The sequence below is a fragment of the Colletotrichum orchidophilum genome, assembly GCF_001831195.1.
Source record: "Colletotrichum orchidophilum strain IMI 309357 chromosome Unknown Scaffold_22.1, whole genome shotgun sequence".
In the NCBI taxonomy this organism is placed as follows: Eukaryota; Fungi; Ascomycota; class Sordariomycetes; order Glomerellales; family Glomerellaceae; genus Colletotrichum; species Colletotrichum orchidophilum.
The window spans coordinates 207,047-226,585 of NW_019172978.1; the positions used below are offsets into that span (position 1 = coordinate 207,047).

Sequence of the window (19,539 nt, forward strand, 5' to 3'; positions counted from 1 at the left end):
TAGGGCCCAAGACCATGTCTTTTGCCTAGAGACAAAGTCCGCCGCATGTTGTGTGTTTCGACATGTGCGACCCCAGTACCCAAGAATATCTTCTTCTTACATAGTAGGCCGAGTCAGGTGAGTTCATGACTATTCTCGTCCTAGGTTCCGCCTCCAACGTGGGATATTGAACTGACGCAGGACTGCACAAAGCGCCTGCGTCGGTGAGGGCCAGCTTTGGGTGCAGGAAAGATCGAGCACATCGCGCACGTCTTGTTGTTGTCCTAGGTTTCTCCGGTTTCTCCTCAACCACGGGTGATTGCTGCGATCTCGCAACTTGGATAAAAAAGCAACGTTTGGAGGTCTCAGCCCGGTCGATGCACCGCATCTGGACAGGCAAAAAGCAACCTGCAAAGCACACGGTCGTTTCACGAAAAGAGCCGTATACGAGAGAGAGAGAGAGAGAGAGAGAGAGAGAGAGAGAGAGAGCCTGTTCACTTGCCGAGCGCATTCGGAAGACTGGTCTCTAATCTTTTGCAGAGCTGAGCGGTCCCGAGACCGTGGATGTGGCGTAACTTTGCATAACGACAAACCCGCTGTGGTTTACTAAGGCAAATTGCACCGGTTTGTGGCCACCTTCGTAACTCGGAGCTGCAAGGTCCCGAGAGCACAAATATCACCTGTCAGCTCGAAACTTCATGCTGACGGCCCTGGCTGCCTGCATGCTGTGCTCTTTCAGGCACAGCCCAGGATATGACGCGAGGCGAATCAGAACTCAGCATCTTGCAGCCGCTTCGGAGATCTTCGTGCTTGAGCCGTAGTGTGTTGCTCCAGATAGTGATATGTGTAACCTGTTGAGTGGAACAATGTCGTTTACTCCTCCTCCTCGGGACGTGATACTTGGTAAAAGGGTTGGACAGCAGCGGAAGCATTCCTCCCTCCTGACACAGCACAGTCGCAAGTGTCGATGCCCTGTTTGTCATGAGCGAGCAAGATTGTCGGTGGCTGCAGGTACGGTCAGCTTCAGGGAATCTGGCGGATGACGCCGAGACAGCGGCACCATGAATGTCTAGCCAGAGGCCACAAGTGTATACGCCGGTGCAGGACCTAGGAGGGGTTGTCTGCTAAGTACTGCGCAGCCAACCCAAGCAGGCGCCCGACGATGCCATGCCGACATGTACCGCGACGGACGCCAGCTTTTCGTATGGGTGAATGCAGGAACTCCAAGGGCTAAGCCGGGATAGGCCTCGCGCGCGAAAATGCCAATTTTGAAACTCTCATGTGGAGGGTTGATGTGGGCAGCCTCCAGGCTTACTACGATCTTGACTTTTGGGACGGTCGTTGATGCTGCAGGTACCAGGTACACAGAGGCCGGCTCGGTTGAGCTACATCTCGTTGAGGCGGCGCGCTAGCAGAACATCGAAAGGGATGACCGCAATCTCTTTTTTTGACTGTAGTTGTCATCTCAAGACGAGCAATGAGGGAATCGAAGCACGATCACATCGCGTGTCTCCCTGGGTTGACGGGTCGTTGACGATGACAGCTCCCAATGGCATTAGAGCGCTCCAGAAGTACGAGCTAGCAAGCAAAGGCCAACCTAATACGGGGCCCAGGTCGTCGGGCTGGCAGGTCAAACCGCGCGGCTGTCAAAGGGATATCTCGGCTACTGGGCATTGTTGTGTGCTCCCCGGCGACGGCCTACTATGTAGCCCCTGTGTTCGCGCGTCTATCGTCCGGCATCCGCCCGCCAGTCTCCAGAAGGTCAAAAGCTAGCTTCCATGCTCCAACAAGTCTTCCGGCTGTATCCGCATTGTTTGCACCGGTTCGGTACTCGGTAGCGGACAGAACAAACTGACTCGAGCTGGGCATGTCGTGAGGCTGTGCTCAGTTTAGCGAGCGAGAGGGAAATTGTATCGTCGCAGAGATGGGGTCGGATGTGTGGAAACTAAGGCACGCACGCGGCATCACTGGGTCTGACCAGCCCAGTCGAATGCAAGTGCTTGCTGCGTCGCACCCGTCCTCCACGGGTCCTTACTACGGCCGTGACGAGACCCTTGGTCGAGTTTAATGAGAAGCATGGGCCTGCGGCTTGTGCGCATAACATCAACGAGGGAAAAAAAAAATCCGGCCTGCTCCCCCTATCATCCATGCGGCGTGCCGGTATGAAAGGGGAAAAAACGAGCCCTCTCCCTACCCCCTCCACAGTGCAGGGGCAGGGCCGGCACCTCCTCCATCTCGTCAGTCGTCGCTGTCGGCACCGCACGTGGCCGCCAGGGTCCGATTTTGATCCCAATCTCCCGGCTGCCGCTGTTCAGTGTTTCCCCCCTGGAGAGAAAAAGTTGATCAGGATGATGGATCTGGATGCCACTGTCCATCTGTTGATTAACCAAGCCACCCTCTGCCTCGTATATCGTCATTGTGCCTTAAAATGAAGCCGAGTAGCCACCAAAATCGATTCTTGGGTTTCCGTTTCTGCCGTCCTGTTACCGCAAGAAGCCGTCGTCTGTCACATTTCTCTTACGGATTCCGGAGTCTTGAGTTTGATGGATACCGAACCCCTTTCTCGTGCATATCGTGAAGAGAAAAAAAAAAAAAAAGCTTCATCTCCCATGTGCATGCTCCAAGGGGCCATGCATGGTCATGACTCCTCGAGTACTCAGTAAGCCTTGCGGAAGTATTCCTGCACGCCATGTTAGTCACTTGGCAGTGTGTGAGTGTGTGTGTTGCGCGGATGTTCCGTGGTGTTGTTTGGCATCACGCCTTCGACAGTGGCGTCAACTGCCGATGTCTTTGTCACTAAACTAGGCCACTACGTCCTTTCTCGTTTCTCGTGTTCCAGAAGGTATCTTTCCACACCGGCTCGGTATGGTATGGCGAACACCTGTTATCTAAAGTTCCGTGTCGGACGACTTAAACCTGTGAGGAACGGCGAACTGATTGATTGTACTCCGCAAGTTTTAGTTGCTCTCCGCGAAGACCTTGAACTTCATCCACGGCGTCGGGTTCCCGTCCTTGCAAGGAGACACTAAAATAGAAGTGGTTACACTCGGAACCCTTCCAGTCCACATGGTACACCTTCCTTGCAGAATATCATCTCCGGGGGAGGGCTCGTCGAATCGTCAGAGTGGAACAACGGGTAGATGTCTGGCGAGCAGATTGCATCGACATCTTGAGGCGCAGCATGATCCAGTATGGAGTTTGAGAGCTGCCGGGACTCGGGAAGTAGTATCTACTTTGGCCAGCCACTGCGAAGTTCGAACAGGGGAGAAATAAAGGAGATCACTGCACAGAACTTGTGCTGATGAACGAGAGTTGTGCAGCAAGCGTCGGCGAAAAGACGGTGTGATGACGATTGATCCGAGATTGTTGCAATGTCATCGCTTGTCCCGTCCCTCGGCCTATTGTCGTCTGTTCGAACTCCTCCGGCCCATGATCCGCTCCGTCTTGGTAATTTGTCGGGAGTACGTTCGTAATAGTGAGCCATCCCGAATCAACGGGCAAGCGTTCGATCTTCGGATCTATTTAGCGCAATGTGAGGAGAATACTGCTTCGCTTCAAGGCTGCTCGTCAAACGCCGACGCGATAATGACAGTCGTAGGTCACCCAATCAGCATGGGCAAAGGTGCCAAGCATCTGGGACAAAGTGAGACAACGCCTCCTTTCCGCTTTACTGGCTTTGCAAGCGTGCCGCTGTACAGGAAACGTCCAATACCGTTCGGCCGCCGGCGCCGGCGCCTTCCTGTCACCCGTCCCCTCGAGGACGCTGAAAAGCGGCATGTCTGTTGCGCCCGCGGAACGTTGGAGACTGAAGATATCCTTCTCACTAGATATTCAACATCTCGGGATAGCATTGTGTATTCTCAGACCTTTCCAGGACCATGAATCGCTTGGAAAGGAAGCTAGACAAACGAGCCGAGGAGGTGACCTCACGGGCAAGGCCTGCTGGTGTCAAAAGATGCTTATCGCCAGTCTCTGCAAGACGCATGGCCTTGCTCCCTTCGCCCACCGTCGCCAATCGTATCTCGCGAAGACCAGCCTCCAATAGGAGTCTTGTGCAGCATTGGCTAGACGTCAACGACGGTAAAGGATGTCTCGGGGCTAGAGGGTCCACCTCAAAGAAACGCGAAGCGGCTTCAGTGGTGAGGTTACAACGCCCGCGGATGAGCGATGGCCCGGAGACGCCTCCACACCACACACCGTCTGGCTCGGCATGTTCTGGATACCTGGTCCTGTGTCGCAGTGCATACCGATTTCCGAGCTTCCTTGTGTGCACGATCTAGGCCCAGAGAGACCGAGATCGTGGAAGAAGTGTCCGACGAGAGTGTGAGATGGAGCATTCACGTTGTCAAGCGTGACAAGGCCGTCATGGCCGTCTGCTGGTTTGGTACGTTTGCCGGCCCGAACAGATCCAATTCCCCCGCACAGAATCAATGCACCAAACGTCTTGCGCGGACTTGTACTGTCTTCGGTCCCCAAATCATCGTAACGTAGGCATCGGATCCTCTGCCGCAATTGTAGGGTGAACCGTAAAGGCTAGAATGGTATGGCGATTGCCATGAATGAGTTGCAGAGATCGACAACAAGAGGCGCCGCGTCTGTCTCCGGGGAAGGTCTCTTCCGGGCTGCATCGAAGAAGAGATGAACGCCCAATCTGCCATCCAAGATTCCCAGCTGATCGCCATACAGCGTGTCATGGTGAATACCTTTTGTGCGGGGATGATGAGCCAAGATAGTTGGGCAGCGCAGGCTGAAGTGGGCGAGAGGTGGGCTGAAGCCCGATCACACTCAACAATCTGCACAATGACGACGACATTCCCGGTCTAGCTCATGGTTATGGCCTCGATTCCTGACATGGTGATGTGAGGAAATGCGGCGTTGTGATGTGCCAGTACTGTATAATTCAACCCCAGGTCGATTATTTCCAGGCAAGTGGGGTCCTATAACTGCACATCTTAAGGAAAATCCCACGAACGAGGCTTGAGACGGGCCTGGGTTTGCGCGCCTCGTTTGACTTAGCACTGTCACCCAGTGGAAAGTGTCCAACCGCACGTCTGCTCTGGTCCTTGGTCTGGGATGCCTGGGATCAGCCGCTCCTTGGATAGATGTTTGGGAAGCGCGATGTGACTCCAGATTGCGCCGTCTGGGCTGTCAGTGTAGGAAATCGTAGCATCTCAGTCAGACTAGATATATCCGTACTGCGCTAGGTAATGGGATGCCTCAATGACCATTTACACAGTCACGAAGATTTCCGAAAGCAATCTTGTGTTTCCAAGTCCACATCGCCTTCGAGTCAGCATCGTGGTCCCCAACACACTGGAGAGCTGGACTATAAGGTATGGGAGCATCGCAAACTTTCCATACTCATTTTGCGAGTTACCCTCGTGACCAGGTGTCGTCGTCGCCGCGCGAAGCCCTGCAGCGGTGTCGGCTCCCGCTCTATTGACGGCCCATTTACTGCTCAGTCTGCTGTCAAGCAATCTGGAGAAAGGGTGGTGGCCCCAGAAGGAAGATGTGTCCCCAACGCCTGGTCAATCGAACCACCAATTGTCAAGGGACCATGACTCTTCGATGAGAAATGAAACCCGGCTAGCTTCAGGCCATAGCCGTGGAAATCTTTGAAGGAAAATTTCCCGTGGCGTAAAGACGCTATACCTGAATGTGGAACGAAAGCCGTTGCCAGCTCCCCGGGCTCGCTAGCTGACCCTTCGATCTTAGGGCCTTGTTCATGTTTTTGATGGCTTGGGATGGACGACGAGGAACCCGCTTGGCGATTGCTTCAACTGTGTACTCCTGCAATAGGGTTTTTCTATGTTCCCAAAGGCTTGATTCATTCGGCGGCTGTTCGGTTGCAAATTTTGTGCTAATATCAAACGCACATTTGTCCACTGCTGCAGTTGCGTCGGGATGAGGTCACGCCTTGATCTGCTCCTCTGCGTTTCGTACGGCCGAGAACATTGTTTACAAGCCAGCAAACCAGGCATTTTGCAGGTAAAAGTCATGCGACGGGTGAGCTGAAGCTGCAAGTCTACGTCCATTGGCTGATTATTCAGCCCATTTCGCTATCGCCAGCGCAAGGACATGGGTTAATCAGTTGATGTGATTCTCAGGGCAGAGGCCGCATAGAAGAGCGTCAGCCGTGTGTCCTGTGGTGCGCCTGGTTCGCGGGGAAGAAGAAAAGTGTTCCGCTGCAGGTCAAGACTGGTCAGATACACAGTAGTGTACAACGGGTCATCCGCGGGCGATGCTTGCTTTACGAGAGGCAACAAGACGATGTTGAGTTAACGCAGAAGAAGCGGTGCAGTACTCCTCAAGGATAAACTACTGGGGTTCTTGCCCCTTCAAGTTGGTTGATGGGTCGATATCTCCTTGTCCTTGACCCGTACGAAGGCAACATGGATGCCAGCTCTGCGGACCACGGACCGTCCTCGCCCTGTCTGTCGGGATTCTGTTAGGCCTACCCACAAATCCTTTCCGCCGAAGCTCGCACGCTCAGACGTTCAGTCTGTCTCTCGAGAAACGACGGGTGGAAGAGGACAGTGCGAAAACTGCCGGGCGCGAGCAATTGATTGTGTACAATATGTACAAATTGCGCGTACATATCTGACGTGGAAGCTACCTCGTGTAGGTATACCTGCCGGCGACAGTTGCTTCGGCTCAAGAGCCACATCACTGCATCATGTCTCCTTGGTTGTGCAGCAGCAGCAGTGGTAGACCAGTGGCTGCCATTTACAAGCCAACAGCGTTGAGAGTGAGATGTCTCTCTTCCTTTGAGATCTCAGCCCAAAAAGGCATAGGCTTGCGGCTCGCCCATTGTCAAGGTTCGGCGAACTGGCGAACCAACGCGCTGCCGAATGAGACGAGTGGAAAACGGGTGGGGGCCTATTGTGCTAGCCTGCGGGAACAGCGGCTGGTTCCTGGAGTAAGGGGGCCGGCGTCTGCCCTGGGCGTCTTCGGCCACATGTCTGGGCTGGCCGAGGTGCTGTGAGCCTGAGTGAGGATAGGTTTGCAATGACGGATGGTGATGAGGTTGCCCCTTTGGTACTGGTGGTTTACGGCAATGGAGGCGATGGTGATCTTCACAGGCAAGCCTACCCACAGGGACGGCCGGGTATTCCCCTTTTCGAGGTTGGCGATGGGACAGATGCAGTGGCTGCCCAAGACCTGCATCGCAGCGTTACGTTTTGGGAGTCGCTGAGCATAATCGGGAAAGCGTGGGACAGCAAGGCCCCCCACCATCCTGTCAGTTGATCACAGCGAGCGAGGTGCTACGAAAGCCTCGAGTCCCTGGCAAAGCCCAAGAAGGAAGAGAAAATAAAAAACCGACGCGATTCTGGCGTCGTTGAGCTGCGTTAGCGCGGCCGGGCTCCAGGGGGCAGGCGACAGCAAGTCGACAGGGGCCGCTTGCGCCCACGAATCGCAGTGGCCTATTCTGGCAGTCTGACCGGAGCAGACGTCGGAAAGGGTCAGTGAAGAGGAGGGGGTTCAACGTGACTCGTCCCAATCCATCGCCGTTTCTGCTCTCCTTTCGTCAAGGCCCGGCTTTGGAGCAGTAAAAGGCAGACAAATGCGACAGCCGGTCTGCGCAGCGGCGGGCCTCAGCAGCCGGAAATGGTCGCAATGATTGCTCCATTCGTCGCGTGGCAACATGGGCAGTCATGTACCGCAAGCCGCCGGGGGAGACGAGAGAGCGAGGCACACTGACTAATTAGCATCTGCTCTCTGATGATTGCGCGGGAGGCATCCTCCAGGCGCCCCGGGTGACATATGCACAGGTAGTGCTCAGGTTCGGATGGACATGATTAGATTTGTTTGGATTGGGTAGAAGATTGGATAGGCTGACCGCCTATCCGTAGTCCGACAAAGTTGAGAGTCGGGACGGCAAACGAGGATTGCCCAGTTGGCGAGATATGGTTGGTGCGTTCCATTCCGGTGTCGTGGTTTTGCTTTGGTGCTCTTTGTGCTGTCGTAACATAGGTAGGCGGGAAGTGGACGGCTGAGTGGACGCACGACTGAGGTCGCAGTGGCGCTCTGGGCATGTGTCGCTGTGACATGGCCCAAGTCAGTACCGTACCTGGCGATCGGTGGTAAACCGTCCATGTCCACCAAGACGTTGACGACGACGTGAGCGGCTGGCGACCGACTGAGACCTGCGATTGTCCTGTACAGGACTGCGCAAGTGTATCCGTGTGAGCAAGGCAGACGGGGATTTGCAGCGACCCGAGACAGAGAGCGCGAGCCGTGGAGAGGCCAAGAATAAGTAGAGCCGGATACCGCAAAGCCGCGGTTTGCGGCGAAGAAGAAGAAGAAGAAGTAGAAGAAGAAGAAAGCAGGCTGTCGATCGGATAGGCAGAGAGGGGGCCGGCGGCAGTGGCAGCAAGGATCGAGTGAGTAGTGACTCTGGTGAGGCTGCTCGGATTGCTGGAAAGGCAGTCAGTCAGTCTGTACGCCAGCCGTAGTGTTGTTTAGCCCGTGCCTGTCCTTTCAGGTTGTCGATTTCCCTGTTGGGACTGTGAAATGCAGTGGAAAAGGCAGTCACACTCCAGGGTGCCTGATAAGTCAGCCGCCTGCTACACGTTCTTCAGTGGGGCCGCAACTCTGCGGCAAGTGCACCTGAACCTTGCCGTCGACGTTCCTCTGGAAGGGATTCCCTTTCTTTGGACCACCTGCCGTCTTGCACACACACAAAAAGTCCGCTGCGGGGAGCTCTGTCCGAAAATGCGCCGAGTCCGTGGGTTTTGCTTAGAAGGGAAGAGCGAGGCCGGCGTAGCTGAGCAAGTTACGAGGCAACTTTAGCAAGATGAGGCCTCAGCAGGCGCGCAGTCTCGTGTTCCATCTCGGCCTTGCGGGCTCTCGATGGATCCCAAGCGTCCCTTGATGTACGAATAAGTCTCCCTCCAGGCTCCTCCTCTTTTGCCCCTTGGAGTAGGGGAGTTGAGGCGAGGCCAGGAAAGTGAGGCCCTAGCCGTGTCGGCGAACAATGTCATTAGAGAGGAAACTCAATGTGTACCCCGAGCTCAGTATTGCACACTGTGCGAACTGTCTCCCGACTAGACAGTCTATGGAATTAGACAGTTGCTCAGTCGCTTTTCTACTGTTTTTCCGGGTGGCTCGTGTGATGCCACACTGTATGGCCTGTCGGTGGAGGTGCACGCAGGGACAGGCAGAGAGAGAGTGAGGTGCAGTTGACCAAGGGGGACCGAGGGGGGGAGAAAACTCCAAGTGGAGTACAGATACCGTGGATACCTACCTACCTACGGGGAGCCTTGCCTAGCATTCATACCTTGCCCTGGAGACCCGGGGGCCGCAGCCTGCCCCATCTCAGCATCGACCAAACCACATGACCTGGGCTTCCAACCTGATGTTCTGACAATGAATTACCTTACCACGGCAGGGGACAAGTCTCAGGTATCTTTTCTGCCATCCCGACCAACACGTATCACATAGGTTAGAGGTATGCGTGGTAAGGTAAGGTAGGCACCTGCCGGGTGGGGTGCTGACATAAGGCACCACCAGGTACGGATACCCAATGCGCTACCACCATCTGATGGTCTATGCGGCCTCGTAATTAATTACCTTGCCGTGCTTGCAGTATCCGCACGGATACCTTACCTAAGGTACCATACCTCTGCGGCCTTGGGTTATCTCGCTCTATCTGTCTTCATCCGGCGCTCTCTCGCCTGTCACAGCTCAACTCTTTCGAGCTTGACGCTCGTGGCCATCGCCGCACAAAACTCATCACCACTGCAGTCGACAGCTGCGGAGACTACCTTCCTTGCAAGAAAAAGGGGGAGGGAGGTTTTAAAACTCCTTGGGCTCTGGAGAATCGCGCCAACTCTCATCTTACCAATTGTCTAGTGAGCACTAAGCAAGAGCCGGGCTTGCCAACTCGCCCTGGAAACTGACCAAGCCGCCCGCCCGTTCCCCCGCCCTCTTCAAAACAATTTCGCCCCTGCCTAAGGAGTACAGAGTCTGCTCTCTCCTCGTTGTTTTAGCTTCGACAACCACTTCTTCCACAGCCCAGAAAACAGTGTAGCGTCTGCGCAAGTGCAACGCGGTAAATTACACGCCGAGGCGGCATAAACAGCCAACCCTGTTACTTCCATTCTGTCAAGACTCATCCGAAGTTTCCTCATACGCTTAATTTTCGCCCATCCCGTCACAGATGATGAACAAGACGCACACACCACGCATACGCAGTAGTACTCACCGATGCACGCAGCACAGACTTCAGCTGCCCTCGCCTGTCCGAATCAGATGATGCCATTGGGTGCCCCGCCCGGCCCCCGCCTGTCTTGTCGTCTTCTGTCCTGCTATTCTGCCCTCAGCAACCACCCTCAACTGCCCTCTCGTCGTTGCCCCTCTGGCGTCGGGTTAAGAACTTGAGTCGAGTCAAGCCTGTCCCTTTCGGTCACACTCTCGCAGCTTTTCGACTGCCCCTTCGAAGCCGACGGGAAACTGTCCGTCTACCGGTCAAAGTCCTGTCTCTTCACCTTATGCAACTGCTCTTTTGTTTAATTATGCCCTCCTCCTCTCTTTTCCTACGCTCGCGCCGTTCTACTATTCATGGGCCTGCTACTATAGTAGACGGCGCATTGACTTGTCATTCTGTAATATGTCTCGCTCTCGTGCCTTTGGCCGTTTGTCACCGCCCTGTCAGCCCGTCTGTCAGTTGTTGGTCTTGTCACGGACGGTACAGGTTCCTAGGCCAGGCGGAGGAGTACCTTTTGTCGTTCATCACCGAGAGGCCTCGCCCGCGAACATGTCCAAGTCCACGCCTGCCGGGCCTATCTTCAGCCCAGAGCAGGGGAGTCGAGTCCAAAATTTTTAGTGCGGCCCCAACTGACATGGGGGCGTCGTCCAAACCCAGGGACGCAAAGACGCTCCATGGACCAGGGGCCGGGACTGACGCCGGGGCCGGGGCACCATGAGTCTGAACCAGGGGGTGTGGGATGAGATGGGATGGGTTGCGAATGGGACGTGTGGATGCCCGGTGGATGTGAAGGGTTCACTCTCAATTCAGGTTCGCTCAGGTGGGTGCAACCATCCTACCATCCTACCACCCTGCTCCTATCCGTCGTGCCGTCCTACATTGTAGGTCCTCGCCTTCTCACTCACGCATGAATGCTCCAAAGCTGGTGTTGCAGATTCGGAGGAGCCCAGTTGCTGCTGATGCTGCTGATGCTCACTGCACAAATCCCCCAATGTCACTCAAATCCATTCTCGTCATATAGTTTCCTCCCCTCTCTCACGCTGGCGCTATGCTGACATGGACACACCCTCATCCACACGCCGGCTCTCCTCTTGCCTTGCTTCTCAGTCTCACAGCCTGCTTGGCCCCTTACCCCGTCGGCCACGTCCGCTTCTCCCGCGGCGCCTCATCCTTTTCCTCATATTCCGGGTCGACCTGCATAGCTCAGTTCAGTCTACGGAGTACACAATCTGTGCCTTATGCACAACTGCCCCGTCCTGCCCTGTCCTGCCCTGTCCTGCCTCTCCGCTGCTATGCTTACTTACCTTAGCTTTGCTGGCTTGCCTTGTCCGCCCTGCCCTGACCCCTAGAGACCCTCCATGACCTCCCCTTTCTCTTCCCTCCCAGGGCCCGAGAGTCAAGAGAGTTGACCCCCTTGCTCCCTTGGTCTCCCGATACCTCCACCCAAATATGATCTTCTCGCTGCCAAGGGGGGTACCCGGTGGACAACGAGAGAGGTACCCCCCTTCTTGCTGCTCGCCCATGCCCTGCCGCCACCCCAGCGCCTACCTACCGCGCGACTTACACCCACGTCGGCTTGCACACGCACACACACACACACACACACACACACACACACACACACACACACACGCACGCTCAGCGCTCTGTGATGATGGGTCGACGAGACAAATCAATACATCTTCCGCCTCTCACCCCCCTCCTCTCCCGTCACTCCTTCTTCTCACTCCTCTTGTCATTGTTTTTTGTGCCCTTTCTCTCTCGTCAAGCCTCGTCTGTGCTCCTCCAGGCCCTTACCTAGACAGATCGACTATCTCGCCCTCAAGCCCTGGGAGGACTTTGGCAGACCTTGCTGTCTCACCTCTTCGCGGCCCTGCCTGACCCTTCCTCATCCCGCTTGTCGTTCCCCCATTCGATCTAAAAGCAGACAAGCTCCCCTCGATCTGCTGTCCCGATTCCCGCGCCTCTCACGCCCACGTTCTCTCTTCACATCTCTCTTAATATCACCAGGCTTTCAGCCCTCTAACCTCAGTCACTCTTTCACTCAAAACTCTCGCCTGAAGACTAAGACCTGCGTCCTTTTCAACTGCTGGAAATATAACACGCATGCCTATCCCCGTTACCGCACTTGTCCCACACTCGCTCTGCACACATTCGTTCCCATCGCCATCGTGTCAAACGTCGAGCCCCCGTTGAACGGTTTACCCTCGAGCTCGGTCAGCTTTGGTACATCAGCCATGGCGTTCTACCCAAACTACCACACAGCGACAGCATACGAATATGGCTTTAGCACTCCCTTTCCCGGAGCCCCTCTGTATCAGAATGACTACATGGAAATGTTTCGGCAGCAGCAACAACAGGCTATGATGAGCCGGGGCCTGTTTCCAGCGGCCGGTGGGAAAGCCACCGAATCCAAACCGAGACTTGCCAAGGATGAGGTCGACAAGCTTGAAAGGGAATTCCAGAAGAACAATAAACCCAACAGCAGCTTGAAGAAGCAGCTCGCCGAGGAGATGAGAGTGGACATCGCGAGGATTAATGTACTTACACCCTTCAGCCTGGTCTCTTGACGTACATCCACTGACTGGTTATAGAATTGGTTCCAGAATCGACGAGCAAAGGCGAAGCAAGAGAAGAGGACACAGGAGAATGAGGCTCGCCGCAAGTCTGATCAGGCTACCGAAACGCCCAACAGCTCCGAGACTATCAAGGAGTCCTTCCACGACCACGACGACGATCTTCGCCCGTCGGCGGCTCCATTTCCACCCGTTCACGTATCAGCCGACGCGTCGTCTATTAGTGAAACATCACCCACAGAGAACATCCAAACCCCGGAGCCGTCGTATGAACAGCCACAAGTCGTCACCCAAGAGCCGGAATCAGAGTACGCCTCGCCGGACTCGTCCAATTCTTTCCAGCACCAGGATCTCGACATCAGCTACTCCCTGGGCCCCGACCAATTCTACACGGACCAGACTTGCGATTTCTCAGCATCCATGCCTACAGAGGTTATTCACCAAACACCTGGTCACCTGACTCTCTCGATCCCCAGCCAGTACTTGGCACAGCTTCCTGAGTCAACGAGTGCCTCTTCGTTTTCTTCTTACCATCTGCACAGCGCAAGCGACATGGACGAGTCATTGGCTTCTTTCTCGCACAGCCTTTCTGCCAACTTGACCAGCCCAATTCCGATCAGCATCAAGCAGGAGCAAATGCAAAGAGAGGATCTTGATAAGTTTGATCAGTTCTCTCCCCAGTCCATGTCCCAGTCCCCTCCCGAGATCTCCACACCAGACTTTCGACTTAAGTCGACTTCGACCATCGACATTGCTAGCAGAAGAAACTCCAAGAGACCTGCTACTCTCGTTAGCTGTGTGCGGAGCCAGTCGTACAACTACTCAGGTCCGAAGACTGGCATCGAAATGCCCAGACGCATGGAGGCCCCCAGCCCGATGCGCCGCGTTGCATCGGCAACAGGCAACTTCCCAAGGGGAATCCAAAAGACGGCTGGTGCCGGCCCAAGATCACCACTGTACTTTGACCGTAACCAGGAGAACCTTATTTTGCAGATGGCCTCAAGATCCCCAGCATCACGAAGCCCAGCGGCGCCACCAACCCCAAACACACCAATCGTCCCTAGTCAACAAGCCATGCGCGAGACCACTGTCTCGTCCATGTCCTCTGCCGAGGATGACAAGAGCTATAGCACGCAAAACAGCTTGACAGTACCGCAGTACGCTATGGACCCGACCATGAGGACCCCGCCGGACACTCCTGGAATGATGACGACCATGCCAAACTCACTGTTTCCCGCGTTCGACTTCAACGTTTCTGACGACCCCCTCTCGACGCCAAGCTTTGGAAGTTTTGACCAGGAGTTCCCCAACATGTCGGCGAGCGTACCCAGCTACGTCGCACACAGTTGCGCAAGCCAGCCGGTCACACCTTCGTTCCCTCCCAGCAACATGGGACCGGCGTTCTACTCATCGTACGGTGGTGGCAACACCGAGTACAACTGGTCGGATGCCTCTTCGGTGTTAGTCAAGCCGTCACCTGAGCAATCACGATCAAGACAGTTTCAGTTCACCAACATGACTGCACAAGATTTCCATGGGGAATGAGGCGTCGTTCATGTCGTGGCTGAAGTTGACCTCAACCTTGCATAGTATTGATTTGGGGTTCGATTTGTCATCACAATGCAGGCACAAACTTGCTCATGTATGCTCAGCGGTTGTTCTGCTGGGCGCTGTACAACATCCAAGGTTCCAGCTGCAGTTTCCACTTTGTACCTACAGCGATTGCTTTTATCATTGGGCCATCGGCGCTTTACTGGACTACACAGGTCCCCTTTCCTTTTATCTCTTGCAGCAACGATTTTCCTTTTCAACGATACCTACTGCATACAACAAAGAAACAATCTCTTTACCTAATGTAATGATATACATACGGCTGATGTCCTGCTGGCGGCGGCGCTGTTTGTGGCTGGAGAAGAGGTGGAAAGGGACCTGGATACCCATCGGAAGGAAGCACAGGACAGGTGGCGGAAGGGGGGTACAAGTATGGATCTCAGTCATCTTGGGTCGGAATATGCCTCGGCCTCTGGGGTCCGAGGCGGCGTGGGGGAAGAGCATGACTAAGGTACTGGGAGGATGTCGAAGAGCAAGTCAGCACGCATGGACAGCAAAGTCCAAGGTGCAGGATAGATGGGCAGGATGAGATAGGGCGTTCATCTCCCTGCGATGGATGTAGAAAACCGCCGACTTCACCTTGAGAGGCCAAAATCAAAAAAAGTATTGCCGCACAGTCCACCAGGCACCCCATTCGCCATGTTGGTCGACATCAGGTGGAATTCCCTTGTCCGGTGTGCCCCACCCACACCGAGATATCCTGCCTTCCATATCTGTTCTGTAATATATAAGGGGTGCAACTCGCCCGTTCTCTCGCCCTTCGGACGCGGAGGGACACAGAACCGTCGACGGACGTTAGCCGCAGTAGCCGAGCGGATTGTAGCCCAACTGGTAGAAAGTCAAGCCTTGAGACAGAACTGCCTTGACAATGGTTTCATAGAAGCTCGAACTTCGCAAGTTCGGGTTCTGAACTTTTGCATTTTTTTTTATTTTTTTTGCAATTATCCTTTGGTGTTTTTCTTCTTGCTAGTCGCCCCAATGTCAAATGATCATTTCCCGAGGTTAAATAAATAGGTAAGAGGAGGAGGCAATTGTGGATGAAGGAAGTGCAGGCAGCACATATTGATTGGTATGGCATCACGATCACCAGCGTAGTGTTGTTTACTTTTTGCCCCGCGGCAACGGCAGGTCACGTTACGCGGATCAACAAACGCTGACAGAACCTACACAGAATAAAGCCGGGTACCCACGAATACACCGAAATCATAGGTACCAGGCAAGCGCGGTCGAGCAGATGAGATTTCCGTGCCTTCTTCACCTTACCTCGATCAGTTGATGTGCATCCAATAAGGTAGTGAATGCCGAGAGCGCTTCAGTGCCGTACCTTAAGCGCGTGGAATTTGAGGTGGGGCTAGCTATCTAGGTGAGGTGAGGTCGCAGCAGAGTTCCATTGAAGATAATGGCCCCACCCCTCGGCGGGAAGTCAATTGGGCCAATGAGGTCCGCGCAGTCATTTTGCGAGGAGAGGACCTTGGGATTGGGTTTGGGGAAGCGGTTCGTGTGGGGAAAGAAACATGTCAAACCTCGCTGCACTGCAGCAGGAATGCATCGGATCTGCAACGTCGTTTTTCTTTTTCCCGACAAAGACACACACACACACACCTCTGGTTTGACTCTACGCTGAGTCCAGTATATGTCCACATTCCTTGCTCGCTCTTTGTTCGTCCACATGGTCTAAGGAATGCGGGCAAGACTCGCTCGCATCTAGATCATTTTTTGCGTCTGGCACGCGGACACCCTAGACCAGGCTCCGAAAACCACGTTTTGGCTAAGATTACCCGGCCCGAATACCACGTTGAGAACAAGACTCACCCAGCCCTCGGCGTTCCGCATTCCGTTTCCCACTGGTACGCTGGAACAGCTTTTCCCCGCCCTTTGTTCAAATAACGACCTTGTGATCGGACACAGCAAGAAACCCCGAGCTAAGGCCAATCAAGGTAAGCCAAGCTGGAGGCTCGTTGATTCAACATTCCCATCTGCCCCCAATTCTGCCAATCTCGCTCTCTGTCTCGTCCCAGGGACACCCCAGGTTTTCCCCAGTTCCCCGCATCAACCTCCACCGGCTCTGTGTCATGTCGACAATCGACTGGATTTCTTCTGCCGTTCACGACAGCCGGCATCCACTGCTACCCACGCGGAGATGCCTTGGTAGCACCCCGAAAGAGGGCATCATTACCACTCGATGGGGAGTTGCTAGACCGCTTCTGGTGCGATCACCACCTTCAAATCAGCTCTTCTATGCAGGAAAATCAAAACTACCGGAGTTGTCCCGCCTCTGGACAAAAAAGTCCCCGTCGTCAACTCGCATCGGACCCAGAGCGCGGGGTTTGAGTACTACAGTATGCCTTGGTTACTTACTTGGGACGATGACGGATGGCTGGCAACCTGGCGAACGTCTCCTATTCGGTCCCCGTCGGGTTGTTCCCCTCGTCGTGTAGAGAAGCGATTTGTGTCGGTCCGATAGACCCCAGTTTCTGACGGCCGTCCACCCTTGTGGAACGAAATCTCGTGGCCATTCTTTACTAACGCGGCGTGAGGGCGTAGTAGTAGACGATGTCATTCGACATGGAGAAATCACGGTATAAAAGGGGCAGTAAGGTCCCTGATGGCCAATCTCCCCTTTTATCGACAACCAGGCCTCCGCCGGATCGATTTCTGCTTCTGAAGAGAATGGCTTTCGTTGTGTTCTTTCTGGCCACGTGCCTATACCTGTCCGCGCCGGTGTGGTCTGCCTCTATCCGCGGTAGAGACAACGGGCCCGTTGTCAGTGTGAAGAATGGCACTTATTCAGGCGTTCACAGCGCAGAGTACAACCAGGACTTTTTCCTTGGGATTCCATACGCCAAGGTAAGTGGCTTCAACCTTCGGTTCGATGACGACATACTAAGCATTGTAGATTCCAGAGCGTTTCCGCATCGCCCAAGGCCTAGACTCAGCATGGGACGGCATCCATACAGCCACACAGTACCCAAAGCATTGCGTCGGCTACGGCTCTGACATGATCGGCTATGAGTCCTCCGAGGACTGCCTGTATCTCAACGTTGTTCGTCCAGCCGGGGTGACTCCGGACGCGCAGCTTCCAGTGGCTGTGTGGATCCATGGAGGCGGTCTGGTATGTTCCTTCGCCGAAACCCTGCGAGCACAACAGCTGACGGTGACAAGTACATGGGCGGATCGGCAGACAGGCGTTATAACCTCTCCTTCATTGTCGAAAACAGCGTCAAGCAGGGTACTCCCCTTGTCGCAGTCAGCCTCAACTATCGCCTCTCTGTCTTTGGCTTCCCAGTTGGTAAGGAGGCCCTTAATGCCGGCGCGACCAATCTGGGCTTCAGAGATCAGCGGCTGGCCCTACGTTGGGTCAATGAGAATATTGCCAGCTTTGGCGGCGCTCCCAACAAGGTCGTCATCTTTGGTGAGAGTTCAGGTGCTGAGAGTGTTGCTGGGCAAGTGCTGGCATACAACGGTAAGCTGTTGCGTTTCACATGTGAATAGTTCTTCTAACTAAAACCATCGAGGACGTGACGACGGCCTGTTCAGAGGCGCGGCTGCTCAATCTGGCTTCGGTGGCATCATCCCCCGCATGGTCGGCGGCTTCAATTCCACTGCCTATGAGACCAGCTATGACCTATTCGTTGGCAACATCTCCTCCTGCGCCTCCACTGTCGGCACCCAAGAATCGATAGAGTGCCTGCGCACTGCACCACTGGAGGAGTTCAATGCCGTACTCAACACGACAGACATGCCCCCCTTCAGCTTCATTCCCGTCAGGGATGGGGACTTCCTTGCAGACTTTGCGACAGCACAGCTCGAACGCGGGGACTTTGTCAAGGTTCCTGTTCTAATCGGTTCTAACTCGGATGAAGGGGCCGCTTTCGGACAGGGAAGAGGTCCGAATGGCGGACCTATCAACACGGATGAGGACATGGCGTTCGCCGTACGCAGCATCATGGCCCCCAACGTCGAGGAGACCACAGGCAAAAGCATCGAGGAGCTTGTTGGAGAGGCCTTGGCGCTATACCCCGATGACCAGGCCGTCGGTATCCCGAGCTTGCAGACATGGCCACACATTATCCAGCCCAGCGAGGAGATTGCCGTTGCTCGAGGTCTGCAGCAGAGACGCGGCGGGGCTTTCTTCGGAGACATGTATGTCCAATGACTCCCGGCATGTAGCATGTGCACGCTGACATCAGCACAGGTTTTTCGGCTTCTTGCGCCGCAGAGCCAACATCATATGGTCCCAGAACGGCGTGCCGTCTTACGCATACCGCTTCGACGTGACCGTGAACGGCATACCAGAGTACATTGGCGCAACTCACTTCCAGGAGGTAAGTTTGTTGCCTGCGTCGTGGCGATTTTCCAACGAGTTCCATCAGCTTTTACGCAAAGACTAACCTCCACTCTAGGTCGCGTTTGTTTTCAACAACCTCAACGGGCTCGGCTATGACACGAACCCCTTTGGAGGCAACAGCACGAGTTACACTGAGAAGGCTTCCGCGCTGTCAAAGACAATGTCCACGGCGTGGATCAACTTCTTTGTTTCCCTCGACCCAAATGGCGCTCCGGGCCTGGGCGAGTGGCCCGTATATGCGACGGATGCTGGTGCGGCCGGAAGCGACGTGGTGTTTGGCCTCAACGGCACAGTCGTGGAGACGGACGACTGGCGAGCGGAAGGTATGAACTGGATGATTGAGCACGGGCTGGACATTTTTGGAAACTAAGTTTTGCCCGAGCTCGTATGACGCGTTGGATACGTAGCATAATCGGCGGACCTTGTTTCTCCGGCGGGATGTTCTAGGGCCATTGGACAAGGTCAATCAAGCATATTTCAATTGAGTCATTACCACTTCCAAGTCACCTATAACTAACCTAGGCTTGAGAGAGACCTGGAAATACCTCCACAGGAAATGGCTTCCGACATCCTGCGTCGGAAGGAGTGTACTCTACGATCGTTCCAACCTTCCAATCAACTTGACTGCACGTAGACTGAACCAGAACCTACGGCGTATAAGAGAGCCAACGACATCTGACTACCATCTCCAGTTTCAATGAAACACTGCCCAGTCTATCCGTAGAATACAGGTGGAAGCAAGCAGAGGTGGAGCTATCTGGCCAAAAGTTATACATGGTTGGTTGAAGAGAAAAATGTCTCAGTCGATCACTTAG

General features: G+C 54.6%; 7 protein-coding genes across 7 annotated transcripts; 4 read left to right on the plus strand and 3 right to left on the minus strand.

Annotated features, from left to right (window-relative positions):
• Positions 1 to 3,591: 3,591 nt before the first annotated feature.
• On the plus strand, positions 3,592 to 4,803 carry CORC01_03630 (uncharacterized protein; the record flags this gene model as incomplete). Its single annotated transcript, XM_022615279.1, has 4 exons — positions 3,592 to 3,622; positions 3,678 to 3,996; positions 4,260 to 4,363; positions 4,550 to 4,803. The coding sequence occupies 4 exons, from the start codon at positions 3,592 to 3,594 to the stop codon at positions 4,801 to 4,803; spliced, it is 708 nt and encodes a 235-aa protein (XP_022478205.1).
• Positions 4,125 to 4,316, minus strand: CORC01_03631 (uncharacterized protein; the record flags this gene model as incomplete). Its single annotated transcript, XM_022615280.1, has 1 exon — positions 4,125 to 4,316. The coding sequence occupies one exon, from the start codon at positions 4,314 to 4,316 to the stop codon at positions 4,125 to 4,127; it is 192 nt and encodes a 63-aa protein (XP_022478206.1).
• A 2,055-nt stretch (positions 4,804 to 6,858) lies between the features above and the next one.
• On the minus strand, positions 6,859 to 7,146 carry CORC01_03632 (uncharacterized protein; the record flags this gene model as incomplete). Its single annotated transcript, XM_022615281.1, has 1 exon — positions 6,859 to 7,146. The coding sequence occupies one exon, from the start codon at positions 7,144 to 7,146 to the stop codon at positions 6,859 to 6,861; it is 288 nt and encodes a 95-aa protein (XP_022478207.1).
• A 3,514-nt stretch (positions 7,147 to 10,660) lies between these two features.
• CORC01_03633 (uncharacterized protein) lies at positions 10,661 to 11,389 on the minus strand (the record flags this gene model as incomplete). Its single annotated transcript, XM_022615282.1, has 3 exons — positions 10,661 to 10,909; positions 11,095 to 11,164; positions 11,322 to 11,389. The coding sequence occupies 3 exons, from the start codon at positions 11,387 to 11,389 to the stop codon at positions 10,661 to 10,663; spliced, it is 387 nt and encodes a 128-aa protein (XP_022478208.1).
• Positions 10,939 to 11,100, plus strand: CORC01_03634 (uncharacterized protein; the record flags this gene model as incomplete). Its single annotated transcript, XM_022615283.1, has 1 exon — positions 10,939 to 11,100. One exon carries the CDS (start codon positions 10,939 to 10,941, stop codon positions 11,098 to 11,100), a length of 162 nt encoding a protein of 53 aa, XP_022478209.1.
• A 1,037-nt stretch (positions 11,390 to 12,426) lies between the features above and the next one.
• Positions 12,427 to 14,310, plus strand: CORC01_03635 (homeobox domain-containing protein; the record flags this gene model as incomplete). The annotated part of the gene is made up of 2 exons (XM_022615284.1): positions 12,427 to 12,729; positions 12,784 to 14,310. The coding sequence occupies 2 exons, from the start codon at positions 12,427 to 12,429 to the stop codon at positions 14,308 to 14,310; spliced, it is 1,830 nt and encodes a 609-aa protein (XP_022478210.1).
• A 2,619-nt stretch (positions 14,311 to 16,929) lies between these two features.
• CORC01_03636 (carboxylesterase) lies at positions 16,930 to 19,094 on the plus strand (the record flags this gene model as incomplete). The annotated part of the gene is made up of 6 exons (XM_022615285.1): positions 16,930 to 17,223; positions 17,273 to 17,488; positions 17,539 to 17,839; positions 17,892 to 18,519; positions 18,572 to 18,701; positions 18,780 to 19,094. The coding sequence occupies 6 exons, from the start codon at positions 16,930 to 16,932 to the stop codon at positions 19,092 to 19,094; spliced, it is 1,884 nt and encodes a 627-aa protein (XP_022478211.1).
• Between the last annotated feature and the right edge of the window lie 445 nt (positions 19,095 to 19,539).